The sequence below is a fragment of the Chiloscyllium plagiosum genome, unplaced genomic scaffold, assembly GCF_037043375.1.
Source record: "Chiloscyllium plagiosum isolate Xiang-an unplaced genomic scaffold, Cpla_swu_hap1 HiC_scaffold_40, whole genome shotgun sequence".
Lineage (NCBI taxonomy): Eukaryota > Metazoa > Chordata > Chondrichthyes > Orectolobiformes > Hemiscylliidae > Chiloscyllium > Chiloscyllium plagiosum.
Genome location: NW_028270178.1, coordinates 69,030,969 through 69,043,150, shown reverse-complemented (window position 1 = coordinate 69,043,150; position 12,182 = coordinate 69,030,969). Strand labels below are relative to the sequence as shown.

At 42.4% G+C, this 12,182-nt stretch overlaps 1 protein-coding gene across 4 annotated transcripts in view; it reads right to left on the bottom strand.

The window, feature by feature from the left end:
* Positions 1 to 12,182, bottom strand: part of LOC148138596 (uncharacterized) — a 51,075-nt gene that overhangs the window by 36,771 nt on the left and 2,122 nt on the right. For 3 of the 4 annotated variants that reach the window (XR_015753940.1, XR_015753941.1, XM_087981579.1), the window contains exons 2-5: positions 6,222 to 6,328; positions 3,437 to 3,519; positions 1,623 to 1,718; positions 633 to 719 (exon numbers count right to left, since the gene is read on the bottom strand). Coding sequence is in view for 2 of the 4 variants with exons in the window: in XM_087981579.1 (XP_087837705.1) it covers positions 633 to 718 (86 nt within the window). In the remaining 2 variants the exon portion in view is untranslated. The remainder of the gene's footprint in view (positions 1 to 632; positions 720 to 1,622; positions 1,719 to 3,436; positions 3,520 to 6,221; positions 6,329 to 12,182) is intronic. The other variant, XM_087981580.1, reaches the window with a different exon arrangement.

The following is a 12,182-nucleotide window of genomic DNA, read 5'->3' as shown; positions in this document are numbered from 1 at the left end:
TTCCTGTAAGAACATGAACCTGTACTCCCAATTCCTCCGCCTCTGCCATATCTGCTTCCAGGAGAAGCAATTCCACTCCAGGACATCCCAGAAAGGATTCCTATTTCAAGGACTGCATTTCCCTCCCACGTGATCAAAAATTCCCTCCAATGCATATCCTCCACATCCCGTAGCTCCACCTTCCCCCCACCCTTCCAACCACAATAAGAATATAATCCACCGGTCCTCACCTGCCACCCCACGAATCTCCAGATACAGCGCATTAACCTCTGCAATTTCCACTACCTACAGTCAGACCCCACCACCAGGGATATATCTCCCTCCCCAGCCCTTTCTATGTTCCACGGAGACCATGGGATATTTGGTGCTGATGTGCTGCCCCATTGATACCTCAGTCACTCACCCTGCCCAATGGTCTAGTAATACTATCGCTAGATGGATAATCCAGACACCCAGATAACGTTCTGGGGCTCAGAGTTTGGATCCCGTCACAGCAGACAGTGGAATGTGAATTCAATAAAAATTTGGAAGTAAGAATCTATTAAAGACCATGAATCCATTGTTGATTGTTGCAAAAAAAAAAACCATGAGATTCACTAATATCCTTCAGGGAAGGAATCTGCCATCCTTACCTGGTCTGGCCTACATGTGACTCCAGACCCACAGCAACGTGGTTGAATCTTAACTGCCCCTGAGGCCCAGCCAGTGACACCCTCATCCTGTGAATGAATTAAAAAAGGTCAAGTATTGGAAACAATCATACTATTCTTACAGACAAGTGATCTGTTAGTAAATTTGCTTCTCAATTCCCGGCTGACTATTTATTTCTCAGTTCCACCTGTACAACTTGCCTGGATATACTTCCAGAAATATCCTCCTGAAGCCCAGACATAATGTTATCCCTCATCAAAACCACCTCACCCCCCCCCCCCCCCCCCCCCCGCTCTGTTGCCCCCTTTCTATCCTTGCTATAGCATCTATACCTTGGAACATTAGGAATGGTTAGGACCAGCAGCTTAAGTCATACCTCTGTAATTGCTGTAATATCCCAGTGCCATGTTCAAAACCATACCCTGAGCTATCGGGCCTCCTGCATTGAAATAAATGCAGTGTAACTGCTCAGTCCTACCTCATTCTGTGCCTTGCCTTTGCCTGCCTTGACTGTTTGACGCCTGAACTGTACCAGCCTCAGACTTGGCTCTTTCCTCACTCTTTTGAGTTTACCTCCATTCCTTCACTGGTTTAATGCCTCCTGAATAGCACTAGCAACTCTTCCCTTTCAGTGCAGGTACAATCCATCCTTCTGACGGAGGTCAATTCTACCCCACAAGAGATTCGAATGATCCAACAATGTGAACTCTTCTATTCCTATGTCATTGATACCAATAAACAACAGCCACCCCTCAAAATGGTTATTCTCCCCTTTAAGAATATTCTGCCCCCTCTCTGAGGCATCCTTGTACAAAAATTACACATTCGAATAATAAACATTACATTCATCACATCATCATAAAAGGATTACATAACACATGATGGTTTGGGGAGACCTTTTGAGAGAATGTGATGATTCAAAGGAGAAATTTTAAGCAGCAAAGGGGATTGATCTGGAATGCAATACTCACAATGCGAATATCCAGGTCCTGATGTACTGAGTAATTCAATCAGAGTTTGGCAGAACATTTACTGAGATTACCATCTGAATGTCCACCTGTAATATCCTGTAATACAAGTTTATAAAATCTGTCACTCTCAGTTCAAGTTAGAAACCCACACCATCCCCTCCTCCTGGCGCAGGATTACTGCACATAGTTACAACAGGTCATCAGGAAGGGGAATGGAGTGTTTTGTTCAGAGGGTTTTCAGTATGAGAGTTTGGAGTATATACCTGAGAGTAACGTGAGGAAGTGGTGGTGAGACCACCATATCTGGAGTAAAGTGAGCAGTTTTGGTCCCTTTAGATAAGGAAATGTGTCACTTTATTGGAGGCATTTCAGGGAAGATTCACTCGTAGAAAGTGCGGACTGCAGATGCTGGAGATCAGAGCTGAAAAATGTGTTGCTGGAAAAGCGCAGCAGGTCAGGCAGCATCCAAGCAGAAGGAGAATCAACGTTTTGGGCATAAGCTGAAGGGCTTATGCCCGAAACATTGATTCTCCTGCTCCTTGGATGCTGCCTGACTTGCTGTGCTTTTCCAGCAACACATTTTTCAGCAGGGGAGATTCACTGGGATGATCCCTGGTTTGGAGGGATTATCTTTTAAATAAAGGCTGAACAGGTTGGGACACTACTCACTGGAGTTTGGAGAAAGAGAGGTGATCTCATTGAGACAGATGGGATTCTTAAGGGGTTTGACAGGATAAATACTGAGTGGACGTTTCCGAGTGTTAATACTGAAAAGGGAGTCTGGAACCAAATTCTGGGTCAGTCGCGGAATCAAGGGTTCTGCTTCAGATTCATCAAGTTTAAGGCGACACAGAGGCAGGTAAGGGGTTTCAGTAGCAATGAAGCTGGGGTGAGGAGGAGACAAACAATGTTTAAGAGATTGGAATTCCTGGTGTTTGGGATTGTGCAGATGTCTGATCAGAAGGTCATCTTGGGGTCAGATATTACAGCAATATTGTGAAGAACGTATTTCTGCCTCAGACAGTTACCAGGGAGAGGGAGAGGCTCAGCAGTAAGAGAAAGGAATTTGGAATAACAACTGAAGGCAATGGGTTTAACCATGACAATGTTTCATTGGAGGAAACTGCAGCTAATCGAGTAGTGGGAATGTGATAAGCAGTTTGGTAACTGAGTAACAGTGGAGTAATGGAGAGGGATGGTGGGGAGGGAGAGCTGGGCAGTGTCATTGTCCATGTGAAACCTAACATGGTGCTTTTTCACAATGTCAACTCCTGGCAGTATGTAGGTGAGATACAGGAGAGAGCAAGGATAGATACTGGAGGGACACCAAATGCAAGGAATTCAGAAAGGAAAGGGAGAGTGGAAATGGAGCAGGATTTTCCAAAAACCGTGAGGTCAAAAGGAAGTTTTTCAAAGAAGGGGAGAGAAGGGCATAACCAGAAAAGACAGACAGACAGAACAAGGAACAATATCTGTGAATCGGTGAGAAGGAGGAGACAGAGTGTTGGAAAGTCTGTGGTTTAGCGAGCTTTGGGAAAATTGTAAAGAGGAGCTCTGATAAGGCTTAACAAGAGACTGGAGAAAGATGTAGGTTTAGGACAAAAACCAGGAACACTACGTGAGGCAGTTTGGCTCAGTGGGCTAGTGGGAGGGAGGGAAGCAGCAGATCGGATTATCTCAGTCATGGTGACAGAGAAACTCCATGTGCTCCTCACTCATGTTGTTGGAGGGGAGGATAGAGGAGACAGGATGATGGACAGTGTTTTACAAGAAACAAATTCAGGGTTAGTGATATTTAAAATGAGTGAACAAACCTGATGTATTTAGCTTTTATCCAGAATATTAAAACAAGCGACTGAAGTCCTGGTTCGAATCCCATCTTGGCAGATGGTGGAATCTGAATTCACGAAAAAAATAACTGGAATTACGAATCTCCTGATTTCCATGAAACCATTGTCAATGGTGAAAAAAAATCCTGCCAACCTGACAGCAGCCCAGCCAGCGACTCACTGTACTAATCACTGCAAAGTCTCAACACAGTAATGAAACTGGATGGACCATGTGGCATCTAACAAGGCACTAGAAATTACAACCACAGAATCAGCCCTCTAGATGGTGCAATGTCCTCCTCACTAACATCTAGTTTTTGGTGCCAAAATGTGGAGAGCTGTACCTCAGACTAGTCAAGAAGCAGCCTGACATATTCATACTCACGGAATGATCCCTTACAAACAAAGACCAGACACCACCATCACCATCCTAGATATCGAGAGTGTGGTGCTGGAAAAGCACAACAGGTCAGGCAGCATCAGAGGAGGAGAATCGACGTTTTGAACCTCAGCCCTTCATCAGTCTGATCTGGTATGCTTTTCCAGCACCACACTCTCGACTCTGACCTCCAGCATCTGCAGTCTTCAATTTCTCCTAAAATCTCTGGATATGTCCTGTCCCACCGGCAGCACAGACCAGACAGAGGTGGTGGCACAGTGGTGTACAGACAGGGAGGATTCGCCCTGGGAGTCTCATGGCTCCTGCTGATTACCATGTACCGTCCTCCCTTGGCTGATGAATTACTTCTCCTTCATGTTGAACAACATTTGGAGGAAGCACTGAGGCAACAAAATGGTGTCAAACATACTCTGGGTACAGGATTTCAATGTCCACAATCGAGACTAGCTCTGCAACAGAATTACTGACTGAGCTGGCCAGGTCCTAAAGGACATAGCTGCTCAACTGAGTCTGCAGCGGGTGGTGAGGGAACCAACAAGAGGGAAAAAAACATACTTGATCTCATTGTTATGAATTGACCAGCTGCAGATACATCTGGCCATGACAGTTATCGGTAAGAACGACAATCACACGTTCCTTTTGGAGACACAAGTCTTGGTTTAAAGTTGAGAAAACCTCCACTGTGTTGAGTGGCACTATTACCGTTCTAAATGGGACAGACTTCAAAGAGATGTAGGATCTCAAACAGCGTATCTATGAGGTACTGTGGAACATCAACAGCAGCAGAACTGTACTCCTGCACAATCTGTAATCTCATGGGGTTGTAAATCCCGCACTCACCCATCACAATGGACAGTAAAGCAGGGCATGCCATGAGCAGCACCAGGCTGACTTAAAAATGAAGTGCCAACCTGGTGAAGCTACCAAACAGGACCATCTGCCTTTCAAACAGCATCAGCAGCAAGCAACAGAACTACGTGATCCTACATCCATAGGAACAGATCGGAACTCTGCAGTTCTGCCACACCCAGTTGTGAACGGTGATGAACAATTAAACAACTCACTGGAGGAAGCATCACAGAAATCCCCACCCTTACTGATGGAGGGGCCTCACACATCCATGCACCAGATAAGATGACAGCATTTGCAGCAATCTGCATCCAGAAGTGTAAAGTGAGATGATCCATCTCAGCCTTCTCCAGTGGCTTCTAACATCACAGATGTCAGTTCGACTGAGTTTGAATAACATCAAGAAATGGTTAAGTAGTGCAAAGGCTATGATTCTGCCAACATTTTGGCAATAATACCGATAGCTTGCGCTCCAGAACTTGCCACCCACCAAGCCACGTACCGCTCCAGCACTGGCATCTACCAAAAATGCAAAACATTGCCCAGGGATGTTCAACACAAAAACACAGGGCAATCCAACCGAGGCAATTTCCCTCCAACAGTCTACACTCGATCAGCAGTAAAGTGATGGAAAATGTCATTAACGGGAAATCAATCAGCAGCTGCTCTGCAACAGTCAGCTGAGTGACACTCATTTTAGGCACCACCAGGGCCACTCAGCTCCCGATTGTGTTACCACCCTGATTCACAACCTGACAACCAGCTGAATCCCAGAGGTGAGGTGAGGGTGATAGCTCAGTCCCACTCTAACACCACTATTTCAAGCTGATTTCACCCTTGTCTCAGCTCATATACTTTCATCCACATTGTGTTATCTCTAGGCTTCATTATCCAAACTCACTCCCTGGCCAACTTCCCACATTCAACCTCCCTGTAATCTCAAGAACATCTGAATATCTGCTTGTTGATTCATCAAAAGTCTCCTATTCATAAGCAACAACATAGAGTCATGGAGATGTACAGCATGGGAACAGACCCTTCGGTCCAACCCGTCCATGCCAACCAGATATCCCAACCCAATCTAGTCTCACCTGCCAGCATGTGGCCAATATCCCTCAATTTAAATTTCTCACACTTGATTTAATTCCTGGCTGTGATAATCCCTAGCTCCCTGCACCACACACACTTTGAGACCTCAACAACCCATTTTCTTTGAGACTCCCAACCATTTGTTAATTCATTACTTCATCTGTGTGGCTGTTTCTACAGTTGCTGAAGCAGCATGGTCTGAAATTCGCAGCCAAAACCTCTCAGGTCTGCTTTCCACCTTGAAGACATCCCTCAAAACCTGCTTTTGGTCACCTGACCTAATATCTCCATCTCTGGCCTTATGTCTAAAGTTCTCAATAGTATTTTTTGTGAAATTATAAGCATGATAATAAAAATACAAACTGTTGTTGATTTGACATTATTTTCAAATCATCACTGTTGCTGTAATGAATAATCTATAATGTCTCTTACCCAACCACATTGTAGGAGCACCTTCACCACACAAACTGCAGCTGTACAAGAAAGTCAAACATCACCCTCTCCACAGGCAACAGGGCTTTGGCATTAATCACTGGTATCTGTGGAAGGAGAAACACAGTTGATGTTTCATGGAGTGCAAAATGGATTACAGGGAATGAAAATGGTGCAAAATTTGATAGTCAGAAATGAAAGGAAAATACACTTGCTTGTTGGAAAAAAGAATTCTTGACTGTCAAAAATATTCAAGAAAAAAAGTAATCTGATAATAGAGCAGCACATGGTCAGGGGCTGGGCCGCAGTGAATAACTCATTTGCAAAGGGTCTATAATAGTAATAATACAGTCGTAAACAGGTCAAAAATACACTCATGGTTCGAGACTAAGGAAGCTAGATATTGACAAAGTGGTGATGAGGGGGCCCAGAGATGAATCAGAGCAGTATTGACTGCTGTGATCCCAAAGATTCTATACAACAGAAAGGCTGCACATGCGCCTGGCTGCACCTTGCCCCCTACAAAGATGGCGGCGGTGCACATGTCCAGTGAATCGTTGTCCCGAATAAAGATGGCGGCGCTCACTCAGGCCTGCAGCCGCGCTGAGGCAATTCCCCATTTACTGCAAACACGGGACTGGGACGTTCAAATTTGTATTTTCCGACGTGCACAATTTGTTTGTAAAACCTCTCCGCTCATAGCAACACAGTTTTTCTCCCGTTTCCCTGTTTAGTTCTTTCCTTACCGTATCCTTTCTCTCCATATCTTGCCGAGCATTCATTACAGCGACTGTGCGCCGCGCGCGAGGGTAATCACATGGTTTAGGATCAGTGGTGCTGGAAGAGCACAGCAATTCAGGCAGCACTGCCTGTCCTCGGATGCTGCCTGAATTGCTGTGCTCTTCCAGCACCACTGATCCAGAATCTGGTTTCCAGCATCTGCAGTCAATGTTTTTACCTCGTGATCACATGGTTTAGCTTAGCTCCGCCCATCATTCACTTTGATTGCTTGGAGGACCAACCGCCCCGCCAGGTCCTCCAATACCGCCCACCGTCCTTTCATTGGTCCGGTGCTGACATCAATCAACTTCGGGTCACTTTGTTGGCGAGAACATGCGCAGTGCGTCCTGCTTTAGCTGATATGTTGGGTAATGTGATGGGAGAGTTTACTGAGGCTAAGAATTCCCTTTGTGTGAGCTCTGCAGTAGATTTCCTTTATTCATGGAGGGAATTGCCTTCCTACTCATGACTGCATAGCTGTGATTGATGAATCAATGCCATCTGAATCAGTACATAAACACCCCATTTTCACAACATCTGAGATCTTTCGCACATTGTATAACGCTCTTCCTGGGAAACAAAAAAAACATGAAATGGAGCCTCAAGGAATCGGAGCAGGAATAGGGCATTCATCGCCTTCAGCTTGTTCCCCCATTCTATCAGATCACAGCTGGGCCAACCCAGGCCTCAACAGCTCTTTTATGCTTGATCCGCATAGCCCTCAACTGCTCAATATTTCAAAAATCTATCTGCCGTCTTTTAAAATAATTTGAGATAGAATCACAGATTCCCTACTGTGTAGAAACAGGCCCTTCAGCCCAACAAGCCAGAACAACCCTCTGAAGAGTAACCCAACCATTCCCCTCCCACATTTAACTTTCACAATTGTTTGGGCGAGAAAACTCTAGCCATTCACTGAGAGAAAAAATTCTTTACTTTTTCTAAAATGAATGTTCCCTTATGTAATGTCCCCTGTTTTGAGACTTCACTGGTGCTGGAAGATCGAGTTAACATCTACCCTGTCAAGCTCCTCAGAATCTTGTTTCCATAAGATCACCCCTGCTTATCTATTCTTGATATGTCAACCCTTTCGTCCTCAAAGCAGCTAAGTGAATCTTTTTTGAATGGTCTCAGGTGTTGGTTTATCCTTTATTAAATATGGGAGCTAACATTGTATACAGTACTCCAAGTGAGGACTCAGCAAAAGCCAGTGTGGTTAACCAATCCTGAGTCCATGCTAATACATTACCCTGATACCATGAGCTCCTAAATTGTGCAATTAACTTTTATGTAGCACCTTATCATTTACATTTTTAAAATCCAAATACAGAACATCATTGGATTGCCCTTTATCAGCCCTGCTTGTTGTCTCCTCAATGAACTGTCGTAAATTTGTCAAATATAGTTTCTCTTTCACAAAACCCAGTCTCCCATGTTTAATGATAAGCTTTTCTAAATGTCCTGCAATTTTTTTCTTTAATATTCAACTCTGTAGATTCTTTCAGTAGATTTGCTAAGTATGATTCCCCTCTCTTAAATCCATGCGGACTCTGTCCAATCCTGTCAGTGTTCAGTAAGAAACTTGACTGTACTCCAATATAGTTAGTAAATGTATCTGTATTAATTTTAAAAATCGATTACTTATAAATGCTGGACCCATGCAATAATCAATGACTCTGAATTTGGGTTATAATGTTTTTTTCTGTTTATTCCTTTTCGTACTGTGTTATGCAGACAGCACCAAGTGATCACTCTTAATTGTGAGTAACTTTGAAAATAATATATTTTAAAAATGACATCCCAAAATGCTGCCTCATTATTGTGCAAGGAGGATTTTGCATGCAATAGTTTGCAGATAAAATTGAACAGATATTTGCTGCAATTTGGCCAGACTGCAGGTTACACCAAAGTGGCAACCCTGTTGTCAAATTCTTACCTGACACTGCCCAAGGCGCCACTGATGGGACTTCACTTTGCCATTCTTGTTCACCAGCTTTATTTCCAGGTTTAATCGTATAATCGTTCTAGAGCTTGTAATTTTAGACAACTTCTCTTTTATGTACATATGTAAATATCATACTAAAATGTTGCACTGAATGGTACCAAATCTGAAATTAGTCTCTAATCTGATAGTAACATGCTCTGACCCGTTCTACATATGCATTGGCATAAGTTTATGCCAGTTAATTTTCTGAAGATTGTGATTCCTGATGAAGGGCTTATGCCCGAAACATCAACTCTCCTGCTTCTCGGATGCTGCCTGACTTGCTGTGCTTTTCCAGCATGACACTTTTCGACTCTGATGTCCAGCTTTATTGGTCATCACTTTCTCCTTTGATCAACAAAAATTATTCTTGGTTTAATCTGAATTCATGAAATTCAGATATCTCACATTTACCTTAACTATGTGAAGGCTAAGACATTACTAAATTATTGTCAATAATTGAAACCGTGCTGACAAACTTGTGCAGTATCAGTGCCTCAGCTTTAGAGTGTTTCCAGATATCACACAGCTGTAGTATTTTGTTTTGCACTCAGCTATATGTTGTTCTCACTTGTTTCTTTGTGAAAGATTACAAAATTAACTTGGATGAATGAACTTATGATTTCTTTAGCCAATGATGGGAGAAGGAAATGTCAGTATTTGAAGTGCTGATAAAGTAAAATAAAACTGATAATCAGTAGAAAGGGTTTAAGATGGATATGGAACAAATGCTGGCAAATGGGATTAGATTAATTTTTGATATCTGGTCAGCATGGGCAAGTTGGACTGAAGGGTCTGATTTTGTGTTGTACAACTGTGACTTCATTCTCTCAATTATTCAAGAAGTTGAATACTTCTAGGAGGAAAAGGAGAATTTATGCAGAGAATGCACTTGAAATGATGATTGAGGTGTATCAAACTCACATTATTTCATGACCTTTTCCTCTGGGTTCTTCAATGAACAAACTTGTTTTGTTATCTGAATAACTATGTATCATGTGATTTGTTTTGCACAAAATATTTCATTAGGATCTAGTGAACTATTAAGAAGTGTTCATGTTTAAATGTAGGCAGCGTGATTGTTAAGCAAGAAAATGTTGGTGTTTTACTCCCACGGAATCATTGCTCTATAAAAGGTAACAAGCTTTTTATTTTTTCTGGGCACTGAATATATGGAAGTCAATGCTGAAGGAAAAATTCCTCGTTGGTAATGTTCCCACATATGGGGAGTAATTGCTTCTGGTCACTCTTCAGGCTATAGAGGCTAGGAAAGAAATGAGTTGGCCAAAGTTAGCAACATCATTTAGATGGACTATGCGCATTGGGGAAACTTGCAAGATCTGTAGAAGGAACACATGTTTCAGACTGTAAACAATAAACCTGAACATTGTTATTTTTTTCACAGAGCTTAGGAACCGACTGGAGCAGCAATGAAGCTCGTATTGTTTTTTAAATTTCCGAGCTTGCCAAATTATTGTTGATAAATGCAGGTGACTTTATGAAAACACATTTCACACTCCCCAGCTAGGAATTTGATCCCAATTCTGTCAGTCCATCCATTCCTATGGATAAGAGGTAATTTAAATGTGAGCACTCCATTTAACTATTTGAATTGAATACTTCAGTGGTTAAGTCCTCTTGGATTCTTAATTTCAAATTACTCAGTGATTTTTTATCCCCCCTGAATTTGCCAAGCACTGGGCAGTTCTGGAATATTCCAAATATTTCCAATAGATGCATTCACACTATTGAAGGTAACCTGGCAGATTTGAATACCATTCAGGTAGTCAACAACAATACATAAGTAACTTTATGAATTGCTTACTGTACACCAACAACGCAAACCAAGTATTAGTGAAACCACAGATTGTCTCCCAAGGATTCCCAAATCTGAACAGTGCATTCCAGATATGCTCATTATCACCATCTGGGAGCAGTCTCCCAAAGTGCTCCCAGAATTTAGAAAGTGCACATACTGCCCTCCAAAGCTCAATCTGCTGTCACAGGCTTCACTCTTATTGCATACAATGACATTTATTGTCCAGTTCTTTAATGTGACAAATGATTTTACAAACAATTTATAAAATACATTAAATCCTGAAGAACTGTGATGTAGTAGAAGTGAATGGAAAGTGTGATGTTTGCTTGACCTTTGTATCAGGCCGAACTGAACCTTTACCAAGATGTGGGATGTTTCCCACACACTTTGCTTTTTTAAACAAAGATTATGCTCTGAGATTTAAATATTCAATCAGCTTTAATAAAAATCCTTCCAAAAATTGAGAGTTTGACTTCAGCTCCTTTAAAGAGACATGCTCTTGGCCTTCAATTTTGTGACATGTGATCATTCTTTGGTAAAATTGGCTGTGTGCAACACTTCAGGATGTTGTGCTGAAGTGCCTCATTGGGTGGATGAGCTTTATTACTGGTGTAACTCGGCTAATTTTGAGATGGAATATTACTTTGAGTTAAATCTTGTTTTTAAACCGAGACGTGCTTGTGTAACTCAAGTGTGGAAACTATGCTCATGTTTGCATTGAACCTTTCACTTTTGGAGATCAGTATTTTTCCGATCTGTTTGTAAATAAAGTTCAATATAGAACGCACAGTGCTGGAGAACTGCAGGCCCTGCAGCATCTTTGAGGGGGGAAAACATTGTAAGCTCCAAGTCTCATGACCATTTGTCCATTCAGAGGAAGAGTCAGTAAACTTGAAATGTAACATTATTTCTCTTCACCGATGCCCTCAGAACTGCTCAGATTCTCCAGCACTTGTTTCTGGGTTCAGATCTCCAGCACCTGCAGTTTATTGTTTTGTTTTCGATCCTATGATTTGACTTGGGGAGCGAGAGGCAGCAACTGTGATCAACTGGGATATAACTCCCCAACCATGAAAAAAAAACACATAGTTCTTTATACTTTGCAAAACACGACTGTAAATAAGAAATGCAATTAAGCTACGTGCAAGATGGTATACCACTGGCCTTGTCTCAAACTTGCTACTCATCTTTGAGGACTAATCTGTCAGAATTGTGTTTGCTCACTTCCTTTGAGATCACAGTCCACAAATGTCCCAGTTCCAATTCCTGGGCCGGGCCCAGTTACCACATTGCAGTGGGGTGGGGAGCTTTGTGTCAGCCTGAAGTTTTTGTTAATAACAACATTGCAGATTGAAGTTGACGGATTTGACGAATATTG